Source organism: Hesperophylax consimilis, chromosome 5 (genome assembly GCF_061612785.1).
Source record: "Hesperophylax consimilis isolate HC1 chromosome 5, BYU_Hcon_1.0, whole genome shotgun sequence".
In the NCBI taxonomy this organism is placed as follows: Eukaryota; Metazoa; Arthropoda; class Insecta; order Trichoptera; family Limnephilidae; genus Hesperophylax; species Hesperophylax consimilis.
The window spans coordinates 38,352,534-38,371,535 of record NC_142840.1 but is presented as its reverse complement, the minus strand read 5'-3'; the positions used below and the strand labels follow the sequence as shown (position 1 = coordinate 38,371,535).

Genomic DNA, 19,002 nt, shown 5'->3' with positions numbered 1-19,002 from the left:
TTCTAACAGTTTAAGACAAGAGTTGCTTATCTGTTTACCACACGTGAGTTCCAACTGCTTGGTGAAAGTGGGGTAAGTTGTGAGGCTGTAGAGGCTATGATATTCCCAACTGGTGTAAGTTGTGAGGCTGTAGGGGCTATGATATTCCCAATTGGGGTAAGTATGGAAAAAGTATGGAGTAAGGATGGAAAGGAAAAGGTGGGTAAGTATCTGGTCACTAAAAGCGACACCATTGCATTTCAAGCTTACATTAATTAAAACTCATTAGTATTTCTTTCTATTTATTCACAGATATTTATCGCTATAACGGCTTTGTCGATATGAGTACACTACCAGCAAGAAATGCAAAAGATATGACTATATTTTACCATCATTTAGCTGGCCGACAGTTTCATTGGTACGCAGCTGTACTAGAAGAAAATTATGAAACAAACTATGGTGCAATTACATTGCAAAGACATGATAAAAATGTAAGTGGGTATTATATTATTTATAACTGTTATAAATAATACGCTGATATAAAGAAAAACCAAACTAAGTAACCAATTTTATTTTAAGGTCAATGCTTGGATACCAGCGAATGTTGAGAACGTGGTTAACCCTTCGAAAATATTTTCTATCACATTTTCCGAGGGAACCATTTTGGTTGTGACGCATAAAAGCAGCTTGTCTCCCATGAAGGAATGCAAAGGAATAAGTATATATATTCTTGATGACAATATGAGAATGCGTTTTGTGCAGGCTTTGGATACAGATACCATTGCTGATGTTACACTATGGTAAAAAAACATCTATGTACTTATTAACATTAAAAAAATATACCTATCTAGCTATCATTCATACTTACATACAATTCAATTCTCTTAAACCCCATACAGACCACTCAATTTGGTTGGTTCAACCGTTGTGTGTCGACCGTTGAGTGTTGCATACACACGACGAGATAGTTGGTTTAATTTCGTTAGTTGCTCCTCGCGTGACACCTGCAGCGTGCCTCCTACTTTTCTAGTAAGTACTACAAAAAACGTTGTTAAATATTAATATGAAAAGATAAAGACAAATGTGGGCAAAAAGAGACTCATGGAACGAAAAGAATTCAGTAATAAGATGTTACAAAAAGAATTTAAAAAAAATCTTTTTTAGTTTCATTTGTTGCATCCTTTATAATACATTTGAACTGCCCCAAAAGGATCACAATGACTTCGTTCCTGGTATCTCCATCAGAGTACATCTTGCTTGTAGTATCCCAGAAGCAAGTTAAATCCTCATATAATGTAAAAAAACTGTAAAAACTTCATAATCATTTGAAATTGAAATTGTTTACGATGTTGTCAAATTGACAGCCAAAGCTGACTACGCCTCTTTCCGGATTGGAGTCCCGGAATCGAAGCTTTCATTTTATATGGACCCGAACATATGGCCAAATCATGTTGCATTCAATGAGTGGTTTTTTCGGAGAAACGTTGCAACCAATGATAAAACGAAACACTCTAAGAGTGAGAAGTAATTCTAACCTCTCTATCTATTATCAAAACGTTCGAGGGCTAAATACGAAATTGGCAGTATTTAAAAACAACCTATTTGCTCGAGATAGCTTAGATTTAATAGCAATCACTGAATCGTGGCTGAAACCAAGTGTGCATAATTCAGAGCTATTTCCAGAAAATTATGTTGTCTTTCGTCGTGACCGCCTCACACGAGCGGGGGGTGTCGTCCTGGCTGTTCGTGCTGATTCTGTAACCCATGCTGAGAGGATTTCTTCAATGGACCTCCCCGACACTGAATCCCTGTGGGTGAAGCTATCCTTGAAATCTTCAACTGTTTTCGTATGTGTGATATATGTGCCACCTCGTTCTTCAACTTCGTTATACTACAACATGTTCGAAAAAATAGAAAGTAATTATAATCTTCTCAGTGACAAAAATATCTTAATATTAGGTGATTTGAACCTCCCTTCCTGTAACTCCAATATTGTGAACATGTTTAACTATTTTAAATGTTTCTACGGTTTGCAAGAATATAACTTGATATGTAATGATTATAATAACACTCTGGACATAGTTTTATGTAATGCCAAGGATCTTATAAAGTGTGTTGAGAAATGTCATGACCCTATTACAAACGAGGACAAGCACCACCCTGCTTTGTCTATAAGTATTAGTGAGACTCACTCAGGTGTTGCAAATTCATGTCTAAACCCAAGTCCAATAGAAGTTCCCTCCTATCATGGAGCTAGAACCATAAACGCATGGAGATTCAACAAAGGAAATTTCCACTTATTATATGAATTGCTTTCTGAATGCTCATGGCAACCGGTCTGCCAAAGTTCAACAGATATAAATGCATTATGTACAAATTTTTACAATTCAATTTACAATATATTCGACAAGTGTATACCCATTTCCACACCTCGCACTACGGCACACAGAGTATATCCTAAGTGGTACACCAATAGTATTATTTCAAATATTAAAATTAAACATATTTTTCATAAGCGATGGAAAAAAACACGTCACAACTTGGACTATGCTAGTTTTTCAGCCTATCGCTCCATCGTAAAACATGAAATCAGTGAAGCTTTTAAAAATCATTTAACTTCGATGGAAGAAAAATTATCTATCGATCCCAAACAGTTTTGGAAGTACATTAAGGATCTAAAAAAATCCAACAACTCATTTAAGTCTATGATTCTTGACGGAGAGGAATTGACTACTGATGATAAAATCGCAAATAGTTTTGCGACCTTTTTTTCATCTGTTTACAAAAATGTCCAACCAACTCTCAATATTGACTCTACCCTTCACACTGTACAGATTGGGCCCTCATTCGACCTGGTCAGTATTTCAGAAAAAGATGTTAAGGAGGCACTCTCAAATTTAAAGAAACCTCACTCCATCGGTCCTGACAATATTCCAACATTTATACTAAAGGGTTGTTCCGACCTTTTAATACCACCATTATGTCATCTCTTCAATGTTTGCCTAAAAAACGGGATTCTCCCAGACATCTGGAGATTAACTAAAATAACCCCTATCTACAAGAAGGGAGATAAACGCGATATCCGGAATTATCGACCAGTTGCCGTTCTATGTTCCATCATGAAAATATTCGAGAAAATTCTACATAAATATATACTTAATCACGTTAATCCAATTCTTGATGACCGTCAATATGGTTTTAGACCCCAGATGTCAGTAACATCAAACCTCTTATGCATCTCAGATTTCTTATCACAAACTCTCGACAATCGGGGACAGGTGGATGTTGCTTATTTCGACCTGGAAAAAGCATTCGACAAGGTTGACATCGACATTCTTCTAAATAAGCTAGCTTCATTTGGTTTTTCCAAAAGACTACTCTGTTTTTTTGCTTCATATTTTCGAAATCGTAGACAGTTTGTTTATTATAAGGGTTCCAGTTCTTTGGAATTCACAGTTTTTTCTGGAGTTCCTCAGGGGTCTATCCTTGGACCACTTCTGTTTCTGATTTTTATCAACGATATTGGTTCAGTCATCACACATTCGCTGTATTTACTATTTGCAGATGACTTGAAACTATATCGTTCAATAAAAAACCATCTTGACTGTATTCTCCTTCAATGTGACATTGACTGCGTCTCAAACTGGGCCAAAATAAATGGCTTGAACTTCAGTACACCCAAGTGCAATATCGTCTCGTATACAAGATCAAAGAAACCGCATGTATTTGAATATACAATCAATGAAATTATTCTCCAACACCTAAATCAAATCAAAGATCTAGGAGTTATTTACGACAGCAAACTAACCTTTCACCAACACATCGATGATTTAATAAGCAGAGGATACAGGCTTCTCGGCTTCGTAATTAGAAACTCATATCCGTTTCGTAACACAAAAACACTGACGTTATTATATAACACACTAGTCCTAAGTGTACTTGAATCAAACTCGATCATCTGGGCTCCACATGAATTAACATACACTTTACGCATTGAAAGAGTCCATAAAATTTTTTTAAGGTTTTTATTCTCGCGGCTCTATGGACGTTACCCTTGGCTTTACCCATCGATTTATATATTAGGCATGACCAATTACCACTCCCTAGAGACACGTAGAGGTATTGCTTTGCTTAAATATTTTTTCCAACTAATAAACGGTCACTTATCTAATAATGAGATACTGGCCCAATTAAATTTTTTTGTACCAGAGTCTCACTCTCGAGGACGTCATCACAATCTTCTATATAGTAGAGCAAGCCGCACTAATTTATTAATGAACTCACCTGTGGGGAGAGCTACGTGCTTTTTGAATGCGGTAGATAAGAAATTAGATTTATTTTTTGTGTCCTATAGCGCATTTGCGAGATTTTTGGCATTGCATATACACTGCATAAATGGTACAATTATAACGTCTTAGGCTTTATTACCTGTAATTGTTATAAATAAATGTACAAATTATATATAAATAAAATAAAATAAAATAAAATAAATTAGTCATACCTATCATTTTATTTCATTATTGAAAATAATATCCGCTTCATGCTTTTGAACGAGTCACGATCGCGCGCTAAATGCGTAACAAACCAGAGTGACGCTCGCCAGTTTCGACTCGCTGCGCTCTATTTTTAGCTAACACGAGTAAGGCTCGTCAAAGTTAGCGATGTATTTTATGCAGTTTGAATTTGCCTGCAGTTTGCCTCAGAGATCGGTCATGTTTTTGAGATGCTTATTTCGTTTTTATTATATTGTTTTCACATTTTCGTGTATGTATGAATGCATCGTTTTATTAAACCTTTTTTTTTTTTTAAACACTTTTTATAAAAAAACCCTTGCATTAAGTGGTTAACGATTCTTAAATGAAAATTTGAAACAGAAAAATCAGAAAAAGTACAGTCACATCTAGAACTGTAAGAATAGCTAATATTGTCTTCAATAATTAAATATTAAAATTTAAAGTTTTACTAAGTTATTCCAAAAATAAAATATTCATCCCAGACTTCTAATCATCCCAGGCAGAAAAAGTCAATAAATGTCGCACACTAAAATAAAAATAAGACATATTATCCAAGACACTGTCTAGATTGCGTTTAGTTCGAGTTGAATCTTGCGATCTTGCGAAGATAGCAGCCAATAAAAATGTGCGGTGAGAAAATTAAGATAATGTTGGTAGTTCTTATTCGAAGTATGATACCGTTAAATATGACCGAAGGAGATAGGGTACCATTAGCTCGGTTGGTAGAGCGGTGCCCCGGCAAGGCAACGGTCCTGGGTTCATGTCCTAGATGTGACCGTATCTGTTTCTGATTTTTCTGTTTCAAATTTTCATTTAAGAATGGCTAATGTCGTCTTCGACTGAGCAAAGTTGTTTCAACCACCCAACCATGCTACAGACGATTCAACTTGGTTGGCGGTTGGCGGTTGGGTGGTTGGATGCTCTGGCGGTACAACTGTTCAAATTGATGGCCACGCCCCCTTATCACATATAATGCACCTCCACATGGTTCAACTGATTCAACTGCTCAACCAAATTGAGTAGTCCGTAGGGCCCATTATACTAAACACGACAGCTAAACTTTAAAATTACCAATACAAACAATTATTATTTTCTTTGGTGCAAAACACCAAAGAGATAAACTAATAAAAGTGTATTGTGTGCGTATCCGTGTGATCGAAGTAAGCTAAATTTTTCCTCACTTTTGGTGAAATTAATAAAACATTTTAAATTACTGAATTTCTTTCATTAGTGGACAAACCAATTTTTTGGCCTAGATAGTAAAAGTTTGTGCCGATTGTGTGAAGAATCCCAAAACAACAAGGTTCATAAAAGTAGGACAGTTACACCGGACATAAGAACTGCTCAGCTGGGAGTCAGCAGAAGATCTACAGGAATGGAGGCGTTTGCCAGTGTCAGTCAAGACGCTTCGAGATTTGTAGCATTGACCTTCATGATGATGATGTGATGATAATTTACTAGCTGATGTATTCCTGGCGTTGCTCGGGGACTTATAAATGGTTTGGGGTAAAGTTTTTAGGTTGTGAATTCTAGCGTACCTGACAGCTGTGGAAGGTGGAAATAATATTATTGTACCTATTGTGGTTAGTATTTGTTACATTTGATGGTGCCTTATCTTTCTCGGGCATCTTTGACTTCTTTAACAATTCACTTCCAAGTCATAGATTCTACTTACACCTCTTTCTTCGTTCATCAAGTATGCCTCATTTTAACACAAATAATTATTTGATTCATGTCTTTCTTGGGCGACCCCGACTTTCTACCATCCACTTCACGTAGTATCATTAAATCCAAATTTTTGTGTTAAAAAACTACATTATGTCGATTCGATATCTCACTCCAGTGCAGATATAATGTGTTGAGACTTCAACGGGCGTCCCCGAATTTTTCTACCATTCACCACTGTATACCATAGTCACTAAAAAAACGTGTTAAAAAACTTCATTATATAGTCTTTAATTCAACTCCATATCTCATTACAGTGCAGAGATAATGCGTTAAGTCTTCCTAAGGCATCCCCGATTTCTTCTACTATTGAAAACACTCTAAACCAGAGGTTCCCAAACTTTTTTTTTTCCGTAGACCCCCTGCCTGCCGAACATTGAATTTTCCTAAAACTATTAACGTCCCATGTGATAATCGTTTATTTTTTCATAAAAAGATTCCCTTCCCTTGCCTGTCCAGCAACCAGGTGGCGGTATAGTTCCTCTGTATTTGCATTGTGCAGACAGGGGCGCCCTTGTGAAGTATTACACCAAATGAAAATGAAGCAGGATAAGCAACGGGAATTTCTTTCTGTAGCTAGCCCTACAGAACTGCCCCTTAAGTTCTTTGTCAGTGCTTATTCCGGTCATTTCTTCTTGTCACATGATTTCCGATTCTTCGACGTTCCATTTCCATAGTCAAAATGTCCTCAAACTTAGTTTTTAAGTCAATGTGAAGTACATTTAAATGTTCTTAAACATTTCCCTGGACGTTTTTCAAAAACAAGTTGGGGATCTAGGAAAATTCGCGGCTTTCGATGTGCAATGTTTTGCTTCAATATATTAATTCTGACGAGAAAAGTAATGTATGACTCTGTTTATATACCTCAATAAACAACTTTATGAAATATAAAAATACAGATATCAAATAAGTAATTTCTCAGTCTATTATTAGTATTACGTAAATTGTGTTATTTGTGTTAGGTTTATTGTGTCATTTACGGAACTCCTAAATGTTGACTTGAGGTAAATGGGGGTCGGCTCGTATGTACCCCTATTTGAATCTTGTGAACCCCTAAATTTTTTTCTCGCTGACATGGACCCCCAGCAAGCCGATATCGACCCCTGGGGGTCCATATAGACCACTTTGGGAACCTCTGCTCTAAACACTCCTGACACTGATACGAACAAACTTTGAAATTTTCAGCAAAAATCGGTCCAGTAGTTTTTGAGTCTATAGGGGACAAACAAAGAAACATTAATTTTTATATATATGTATAGATAAGAACCCCCTCACTAATCTGCCATCCTAAAAACTGGGCAAGTGTCCAATTAGTGAAAGCGTTGGATTATAGTGCAGAATTTCATATTTGTACTTGTACTGGCATAATGTTAAGGTGTCATGTTTACGCTTGCGAGAAGACTCCATTTTGTAAGCTTATTCAAACATAAAACGTGACGGAACGAAACACATGCAACAGTTGCTAGAATCCATAAAGATAGAGGACTAACCGGAATGTCCTAAAACCACAATAAAAGGAAATGGTTAGCTCTAGCAAGCTATATGGCGGTATAGTAACTGAATGTGAGAGAGCAAAATATCCCAACCCATCGGTATACAAAGTTTGGCTTTCTAGTCTAAGCATATGGCGGACTACTGAGTTTGACATACAAATACCAGCCAATTGTAGACAAACTAGCCAAAATAACAGAGGATTATATTACTTGTCGGATAATCGAGAGGGGGATTACTGAAAGAGTACCGTACTATGCATGATTCATTACTTTTATTTGCTTATTTTAATACATATTACGATGATGGAATTTTGATTGCTTCCAGGAAAGATGACCGCAACATATTCCTGGCTCTAGCCTGCGCTCACACAGTAAAAGATGGCTATAGTAATGTGGAAAGCGATAGTCCTGTATATATATGGAAAGGAAACCACTTTGACTTACATCAATATATTGCCACATCCAATGCTAAAAAGATTGTCCCCTTTCACGTTGGCCCATCTATGTTTATAGCAGTAACAAATCATCAGAATAATTATGGTAAGTTTTCAAAGCATATGTAATATAATTTTTTTTACATAAATTCCCCACAAGAGTCCCAACTGCTCCCAACCATCTGGTACCTGTGAGACTATGGCATCCCCAATTGGGGTATGTTGTGGGGCTGAAGGTTGTGGGGGGAGGGGAATATGGGGGAGTACCTGGCTATTCAGATCTGGTCACCAAACCCATTTCAAGCAATGTTTCAATTCTGAATGGTGGTCTTACACAAGGGCGATACTGAGAGTATCTTCCACTCTGGAACGTGCCGCAAGTATACTATATATTATGAAAGAGATGAAAGGAATTCGAGACATCGCATTAAGATACGGCAATATTAAGTGAGTTAAATACTTGAGACAGGTCCATCATCACCAGTCGAACGATGGCAACCCATATTTAGGTCTTATCGCTCTAGGCTTTGAGACATGGTATTTTTTTTAATAAAACCTACAGATATGGGATAAACGATGAAACGGTTAAATCACAGTAAGCAGTTTATGTGTTTTAGTATTAATATTCGGAGGTATGGTTTTTTTTAATGATCGCGGGTGAATCCAAAACCGAACACCCAGAAACCTCCATCGCTCAAGGCTTTTTTTTGTTAATAGGCCATCGAGTGGTTAAGAGTCGGAATAACATAGTGTTTATGAGAATAATATTTATACATAATGAATTTAATACAACAACTTACTTAAAACGCTTACCATGTCAACTGACTTCTTTATTAACCTCTTAAACACCAGCGTATTCATATGGATTCGTTTAAAAAATCATTTCTCTGAATATAACTAGCTATTCTGGAGAAACAACACATGGTAGATTATATATTATCTTTATAAATATACAAACGCATTATTTAGTAAGACGATACAATTTACAAAACATCATTTTGTAAAAAAACAAGTAAGTAATAATGAAAATAGAGTCAGATGATGTATGGCGAAAATTTTACGGCTGCACACCAAAAGTTATTTACGCTAATATTTTATATTTCAGGTGAAACAAAAATCCTTTCAGAAATATTTAAATACGATGTTCATGAAAATCAATTTATTTCTTATCAGAAATTGGCATCAAATGGAGCCGCAGAGTTGGTTTTCTTCAGGTCTCGCGAAGGAACGTACCAAGAAAGTTATCTTATTCTTGTAAATGAAGGAAACAGAGACGGGCCACAAATTGGAGCCACACAATCTCTGATTTACAAATTGCAAGATGATTATTTCATACCTTTTCAGGAAATTTTTACAGAGGGTGAAACAAAATGGTTCCCACTTGAGGTAAGCATAATCAAATTAATAATTTTTTTATTAATCAGGTCACGTTTGTCTGAAGCAAAAATCTTGAATGCGGAGCGCCGACCTCATGAAATTTGCAGAGCTTATGATGTGTGGAATTACTAAGTCAACAAAACTATTATCAGCTCGAAACGTCATTTCCATCATGAGCTTTGAAATTTTTTTCAACTGTTCAAAAAAGTTGAATTAGGTCAGTAACTGAGGATTTCATAGTATTTTTTTGTTTTAGGGGCAGGCCGAAAACTTCATTTTGATGAGTATTTCTGAATATAATAAAATTGATATTTTTCAATACAACGGTTGGAATTTTGAAAATGTTCTCGTTCAAAATTACGAATGGACCAGAGGAATAGACGCTTCACAGAGCATTCTTAAAAGATACATACTGCATCACACTTCAATCTTGGGTAGTAAATTTTCTTTTTTCCTAACGGTGTCAAGATCTGGTTTTATGCATTAAAAAAATATTAAATTATATAATGTATTATGTATTTATCTTCCTTACAGCTTTTTCCGATGAGAGCAAACAATTTATCAAAATGATTCAACCGGTGTTTACCTACAGCAATGATCTTAGTAACTTGAAATCAAAATTGTTTTCATGGTGTCAAGAAGTCGGGCATTTCATATCTTGTTCACAGCCTTCTCAATATAACTATGAGGAATACGCTAATGAATTTTTAACATCAATGAAACAGAATACAATCTCTAATGGAAAAGGCGTGCATTTAGATAAAGAACTGCATTTAAATCATGCTACTATTGATAAAATTGAAACATCTGCGGTAAGACTTTAAAATATAATATGTTTTTAAATATTTAATCCTTTTTGTATATAATCCAATGACTGTTAATAATGTTACGAGTGCTTCAATGAATATACATGGTGTCCGTAAACTTGTAGTACAAAGGGAAATTGGTGAATCTATATCACATAGAGCAGTGGTCCCCAACCCTCGGTCCACGGACCGACACCAGTCCGTGGAGCAAATGGTACTGGGCCGCGTAAAAAACTTATTGTGTGGAAAACATCTTTACGCTAAGTAACCGACGACACAATACCGTGCTAACACGTGACGTTCTAGAATATTAACATTTAATTTAACCACCCTCAGCGGTCCGCGGTAAAATTTTCAGACGATAACCGGTCCGTGGCGACAAAAAGGTTGGAAACCACTGACATAGAGAACCTAAAAACACTTTTTTTTTTCGATCTAATCTGACCATTTAACTTTTTTTCTTCATCTAAAGGGTTAAAACACTTTTGGAACCAGGTCTTAGCTTCGACAGATTAAAAAAGACATTAAACAGCTGATATTAACGCCCAAGCGACCAATATATAAAAAAAAAATTACTTCAAATTTTCAACTTCAGACTCAATTTAGTTCACACCACAAAATCGGCTTACCGCTTGCAATACAAGTTTTTTTTTAATGTTGTATTAATTCCTTTCAGATCTATGCAGATGATGTAAGTTTGGATAGTAATGTTATTCAAAATATGAATAACTTACACAGTTTCTTCGAAGCTCAAATAGAATCACTGAAAGTACTGGAAGATATGTTGCCAAAAATTATGTTCGATGACTCCACGGTATATTTGGACTCCATGCTTGTTAAGAACATGGAATTTGAATGTGATAATGAACCATGCCAACTTAATAATGTAAACATGTCAGTATTGAATAATCTAAATATAGAAAAGTATCAAAGAGAAGTTTTATATACCGAGATGGTGAATGAGTACTACGATCATTTGGAGTTTGATGATTTGGTTGTCGAACATGAATTTAACATCGGAAGCATCAATGAGAAATCAACCGAAAGAATCGGTTTAGTGATGCAGCAATTGGCCAAAGCAAAAGGTGTCTCTGTGAATGGAAATGTTTATATCTCTGAAGGATTGACTGTTAATGGAGTTGTCGATAATGTGAGTTCTTATTTTATTTTTAAGCGCAAATATTTGAAAACAAACTTTATCAAATGAATTGTGTTAATTTTTTAGGTGAAATTATCTCCGGATACTGTCCTTCTTAAAAATGAAGATCAATTACTGAAAGGAAACTTCAACATTCCTGGAATAAATACCGTTTTACTAGAAGCAGAACTAATCAATGACTTGACTTTTGAAAAATTGAAAGAGATTGTAGCATATGAAAATAAAACAATAAACACTCCAGACGTATTATCGCAAGTTGCGACGGAGAATGCATTTATCGAGGGATTGGTTAACAATATGAATTTTAATTCTCTCGTAACAGATACATTAAAGTTAACTGGGGAACAAACTTTCAGTGGAGCATTTCAAATATCAAACTTGGAAACAATAGACATATCTAGTTCTCCTTCGATTGCTTCAAATATTTTAAACCAATTGATTACAATCGATGAGGGTTCCTTCCAGATAAACCAAGATGTACAATTTGATAACCTTAATTTAAAAAGCATTGTTATTGGCGAACGCCTAAATAACATCAATGTTCTTGATGATGAGTTACTTGTTTTATTATTGGACTCACAAAAAATGCAGAGGGTAACAGGTGACAAGTTATTTAGCAATGTGGAACTAATGGGACCCATAAATCTTCAAGCCAAAATAAACAGTGCTAGCCTAGATCGAAAGAATCCCGTAACAATGGTAGAAGAACCTCTAATCTTGACTGGAAATTATATCATACATGGGAATGTATCCGTGGAAAGATCTTTGGGCTGTGGGGACTTGAAGAAAAGAGACAACAAGTTCACAGTCAAAGAGATGCAACAAAAAGGTTTGAAATTATCTGAAAGGAATATTCCAATGCCAGTATTGTTTTCTCAACCACTCGAAGTAAGTTTTATTTTTAAATTAAGTACTTGCATAAATATCCGCAAACAAATCCTTGAATTTGAAAGTATTATTTTGTTATATTGTTTCAGATAAAGGATATTAGCTGTGATCAAATAAATGGTTTTAAACCAACGTCTTGGATTTCTACAGAGAGAGATGATGTTATTGTGGTTACAGGGAAAAAACTGTTCCCAAATAATTTGAACATACAAGGCAGTTGCTCCATTATGAACAACATTAATAACATGAACCCAAGGCTTTTAGACAAAAGCATTGTGAAAACCTACGGAGATCAGCTAATAAGTGGAAAAATATTTTTGGACAGTATGGCGACTAGAAGGTAATCGATGATTTAAAAAAAATTACAAACTAGAAACTGAAAACTCACATTTAAATATAATGTGTTATTTTCTTTGCTTATCTGTTTTCAGTTTGAGCTGCCAGAATGTAAGTTTTGCCGGCAAATCAATGGAAAAGGTGTTAAGATTTTCTGGCGACCACAAAATTCCCGGGGAAACTTTTATCAACTTCGGGGCCAAAGTAAATGAAATGTTCACCACAAACAAACTGAATATTGCTGGAAAAATTTCTGGATATAACATACAAGAACTTATTCAAGATACAGTTCGTAGGAATAGTCTGGAAATAGAAATATATGGATATTTGGCTATGAAAGAACCTGTGCATATTCAATATCTTGATTTGCAAGGGATATCGGGAGTCGAATCGCCTAACATGTATTCATCAGAAAATTGGAATAGAGAAGTTCTCTTTTCTAAACTCGAAGTTAACAACCCAATCAAAGTTGAAAGAATTATATTCGAGACGTCCATATCTGGCATTTCCAAAACTGATTTTGGATATAGTTGGTTATTATCAGAAGGCGATCAAATAATTCACGGAAACCAAAATTTTGATTATTTAATTTGCAGTAAAGAAGTTTATATTGAATCTGGAAAAGTGAACAATAATATTATATCACAACTGTTCGAAAACATTGTGTGGATAACGGATGAAACATTTTTGAGACAGGTTACTTTCGAAAACGGTCTAAAAGTTAATGGTAGCGTAATCATTAATGGTTCCGTTAACAATCTGTATGTTCCAAATGATTTGGTACTGAAATCTTCTAACAATGATCAATACATGTTTGGGCACAAAACTCTGAAAAATGTTCATATACATGGAAAAATAAAAACAGATTATATTAATGGTCTAGGCTTGAAGGATCTATGTTTAATAACACAAAATAATGAGGAACAGGATTCCCCAAGTCTTTATATAAATGGTAAGATTAGTTAAATAAATGTGTAATTATTATTTTAAAGGAGGCATGTTAAAACAAAGATGGCACTCTCCACTTCTTTTCATTTTGAGTAATCTATATAAATAATAATGTTAATATTTTTTTAATTTGTTAAAAAACTTAAATCTTCAAAAGTTCTACACCGATTGCTTTGAAATAACGTTGGATTCGAATATGCATGTGTTTTATATACCTATATTATATAGATATCACCTATGACAGGTTTAAAAAAAAAAGCGCCATCTGTTGGACAAACATGCTCTTTCTTTATTTAAAACAGCGTTATCTGTTGGACGTAAAAGCCAAAACAATGCGTGGGGGGGTACACGTAATATGCAATAAATGTGTTTTTTAGTACTTTTCCCACAATTGATTATAAAATATAATTTGTTAATATGTTTTTTCCATAAGTTACACTCTGTTTACATTTTATTGTGATTAATTTGTAAATTATTGAGTTATTTTCAAGTAATAGATGGAGATTGCTGCTTTTGTTGTGTAAGATTGGATACTGTCGGTTTTTTTGCAAACACATGCGGATTTTGCCGGTATTATTAAGATCTGAAAATGCAAATTTTTTAGGTTCACTTTTTGTATGGGGCGGCCATGTTGAATATTATAGTTGTGGCTCTCTTATTGGCCAAAACAAATACTGCCGTTTTTGTTTTGTAACCTAAAGGAGATTGCCAAACTAAATACAAACATTTATGGGGTACTTTCATTTTTGCTCTGAAACTTTTGTAACTATACAGGGTGTCCGGAAACTCGTAGTACAAGCGGGAAACTGGTGAATCTACATCACATTTGGAGTCGATTTTGTAGTATATTTTTTTTTTATTTGAGCTTTCGTTATCGAGTAAATCGAGTTTGAAGTTGATTTTTTAAATTTTTTTTTTAATCAAATTCTTATAAATTATTACTGAAGATCAAAGTACCCAACTAATTAAAACTATTTGAAAGTAAAACAAATGAAGAAACTCGGATTTGAAGCATTATTTTGAAATCACCCTTCATTTAACCCGGTGTAATCATAAAATATTTCTGCTCTGCAGGGTTAAAACATCTGTTATTCAACCCTAAACACCAGAAAAAACTTTAACCCTAAAATAGCCGAAAAATATTTTTTTTTGGTTTTTTTTTTTTTTTTTTGAAAATGCTCAAATCAAAAAACTTTATGTTTTTTTGGGTTCCCCATGTGGTGTAGATTCTCCAGTTTCCCGCTTGTACTACGAGTTTCCGGACACCGTGTATAGTATTTTGTTTCTCTATCCATCGTCATATCTAACTCATATTAGACCAATAATGGAGATTGTTGTCTTTGTTTTAACATACTTCAAATGATTATAATAACTTTTGATTATTTATTTACTATTAGATGTGATAGGCATAATAAATTTTCTAAAACTGTTTACTTTCTTTTATTTTTAGGAGCTTTGTATTTCCACAATGAACCACAAGTGAATATGCTACACAATGTCCATATTGAAAACCTGATGAAAAATATCTGGTTGTCAGATATGCCAACAAAATTATATGGAAATAATTACTTTAGAAAGATTACAACAACTTCTAACTTAAAAGAAAATAGGGTAATATAAGTGTTTGAAGTCATGTTTAAAAGTATTATTTCTAATAATCTTCTGCTAGGTTCCATGCATTTTTATTTCTTTAAAATGTTTACATATTTATTTTTAGGCATCAATTAGAGGTATTGATTTACAATGGCTTTCTGAAAATTACCTCAGCTTGACTCTGGATCAGGATATCACCGGTAAACTGGACATATCTAATATTTATGGAAACATTGTTAAGGTCTTGAATGAGACATTTGTTGCGGAGAATATAAATGGTATCAACTTGGAAGCGTTTTATCAGAACACCCTTCACACCACGGGAAAACAATCAATTGTTTCTTCAATAGATTTTGATCATTTGTCAGTTCACGGTAAGTTTAACTGCCAAATATAATTAATTCATTAATAGCGTACAGACATTTATAAAATTATGTACAGACATTCATAATATAATAATTGATAGACACATAGCCAATCAAGGAAAGCGGAAAAAACCAAGTGCGCGGAGCGGGGAGACGAGGTGATTTGTTCATAAATGAATCGGACAGTATACAAGCAACTCGCATTGTAATATCACTATTTAGTCCTAGAAAATAAAATCTGCTTCCAAATTACTAGTCCTTACAATGGCACGCAAATTGCTGGCTGCGTAAAAAACCTAACTACAAAATCCCATATCAAGTATACAAAAGATACAAGAGCTTGTTTTTAAAATTGAATATTTGTTTCACTATTCAGTTAGATACTTTTAGAATTGTTATAATTTACCCACCTCACTCATTTTAGAATTGTTATAAATTATATGTGGAAACATTACCGGTTCAAGCTAACATTTATTTATTTATTTAAAATATGTATAACTGGTTGTTTCAACAATAAACTAAAATAAAATTGAAATAATTTACCCACCTCATTCATTTTAGCTTCGCTATGCCAGACGGTGCGGTTAAAAATGAACTCTCAGATCTTGCGCAGAAAAGTCCCACAATGGACTGCGCTACAAACTGTTGCCCTACTGTAGCAGCGAAATTTACTTTTCCACGCAGGGTCTGGTCATTTCAATGTACACTCTTTGGCGGTCAACTTAAGCTGATGTCGTAGTTTATTCAAAACACTCTCAAATCCTCCTGGTGCCAACAATATGGTCACATGCTTTTCCTCCAGTTTGTCGAAATGTTACCCAGACTTTATGTTAGGGCAAGTCTATCAATTTGGCTGCCTAATATTATGTAGGGTTATTGCTAGACAAATAAAATTTTTACATAATATTTATTTACTGGGTGCGTAGTACTTCAGATGTGAAAAAATTGAAATTTTACAGTAGAGTGAAAAAACACTTTCAACAGGAAAATGAAGAGAGACTTTCATTTATTGTGTAATAAATAAATATTTTTTAGAGGTCCACCTTCATTTTCCTGCTTCCAAAGAGGTTTTTTTTACTACTGTAAAATATAATCTTTTTCACATTGGAGCTGACATACTTACGCTATACTCTCATGGCTTTGCCTGTTTCAGCATATCGCTCGCCGGTGACCGGATAACTCAATAGGATCAATCATGAAAATCACAATTCAACACATCTCTAAAAAGCGATGGAAACAAAAACAAGATATCAGTTTTTTTCATCGCTTTTAATTACTTTTTAAAGGTGTGTTGAATTGTTATTGTATTGAGTTATCATGGAACCATCGCTCGCAATACGTTTTGAATGGGAATGTATGGCAAGCGATATGCTGAAGTAGGCCAAGCCAAGAGAATATAGCGCGCTTACAGCATGATCTATCACAAGCATTATGCATCTGGTGACGATGTGTAAAATATTTACATGTGTTTTCAGATGATCTCAATTTATTGGGAAGCATAAACAATCTGAATCTTTCTACTGATGTCTATCATATCTCTGGGCCAAATTATATAGAGCAGCAATATTTCACTAATATGGAAACAGACTATCTGAAATTAAACAATGGCGACCTCTTGCAAAATGTGGATTTAAAAAAATGGTCTGAAGATGTTGTCAATAAAAACGCATTGCAAAGTGTCATTGGAGGATTAAAGCATTTCAAATCACTGAATGTGAAAGATTTAAGGTAATTTGTAATTCATTATCGAACAATGTTTTGAAAATTGCTACATTTTTCATGTCAACCTTTACTGAATTCCGTCTGATTAGATCATTTTCCATGTCATCCTTGACTGAATTCTGTCTGATCAGATCATTTTCCATTTCAACCTTGACTGAATTCCATCTGATTAGATCATTTTCCATGTCAACCTTGACTGAATTCTGTCTGATTAGATCATTTTCCATTTCAACATTGACTGAATTCCATCTGATTAGATCATTTTCCATGTCAACCTTGACTGAATTCCGTCTGATCAGATCATTTTCCATGTCATCCTTGACTGAATTCTGTCTGATCAGATCATTTTCCATTTCAACGTTGACTGAATTCCATCTGATTAGATCATTTTCCATGTCAACCTTGACTGAATTCTGTCTGATTAGATCATTTTCCATTTCAACCTTGACTGAATTCCATCTGATTAGATCATTTTCCATGTCAACCTTGACTGAATTATGTCTAATTAGATCATTTTCCATGTCAACCTTGACTGAATTCCATCTGAGTAGATAATTTTTTCTTACCTTACTTAATTATTAACAATGGTTATTTTTTTCAGTATTTCAGGATACATTAATGAAAAAATTTTACCGGTGGACAAAATTCTGTTTAACAATAATGCCCAAGTTATAACTGGGAGGATAGACTTCACGCCAAAAGATAAACCAACATCTTGGCATTCAATCGATGTGTACGGAAAACTGAATAATATTAATATATCAGATGCTTTCAATTCCTTGGTAAGATAGATACCATACTAATTATTTCCATAGAGTTGTTTTTTTTATGTGAATACCGCACAAGAGAATACCCAACTGTCTGGGGCCAGTTTGACTGTGGCAACCCCAATGGAGAAACGAGTAAAAAATATGTTCACATAGATTTTTACTGTCAGAATAAATAAATCATTGAAAAATGATATAGCTTTCCTGTATAAACGCTCCATGGTTGGTTGAACGCAAAGATATTAGAAGAACGAGATATGCTATGTTGGCCGCCGGACCGTAGCCGGAGTACTACCTAATTAGGGTACTTTGAACGGTATCGGGACGTGTACGCACAGAAATCTGTTCTATGTATTAGTGCGGATACCTTAGCGTAAGCGAAGGTTTGCAGTAGTATTGGTGAACAAAACCGGCGACACTCGGCCAAACAATTCCACACAGTAGGAACTGCTCATAGCACATCTCGTTCTTCTAATATCTTTGGTTGAACGCAATCTGACATCAAATGTATTCTGTTGTTTGTGTTAACACACTTCAGCCGGGAAAGGTAGTTCTCCTAATTTGGTCGATTGATGCTTAATGCCGGGAAGGGTAGTTCTACTTTTGCGTCGGCCTTATTTCAATGACAGAAAAGATGGTGGAATTATTAATATAATCTTTTTATATTAATATTATATACTAATCTCCTTGTAAAGGTCCCAACTATATGTACATATTTATCGAATCGTAATTGCAAGTCTTCTTTTTTATTTGTTATTGTGATAATTCTATTTCTGGAATGAGGGTTTTTATGACCGTGAAACCCGATTCGAACCTCCATCTCTGTTCCGCCCCACTCAACTCCTATGTGCAAGAGAGCGAGAGATGTTGGGCGTATTTAAAGAAAGCAGGTATGG

At 34.7% G+C, this 19,002-nt stretch overlaps 1 protein-coding gene across 1 annotated transcript; it reads left to right on the top strand.

Annotated features, from left to right (window-relative positions):
* Positions 1–295: 295 nt before the first annotated feature.
* clos (closca) lies at positions 296–18,130 on the top strand. The gene is made up of 14 exons (XM_089631927.1): positions 296–470; positions 559–779; positions 8,037–8,251; positions 9,251–9,531; positions 9,779–9,956; positions 10,057–10,334; positions 11,005–11,478; positions 11,554–12,375; positions 12,465–12,715; positions 12,807–13,663; positions 15,110–15,270; positions 15,377–15,626; positions 17,093–17,345; positions 17,941–18,130. Exons 1-14 carry the CDS (start codon positions 321–323, stop codon positions 18,128–18,130), a joined length of 4,581 nt encoding a protein of 1,526 aa, XP_089488053.1. The 5' UTR covers positions 296–320.
* Positions 18,131–19,002: the final 872 nt, after the last annotated feature.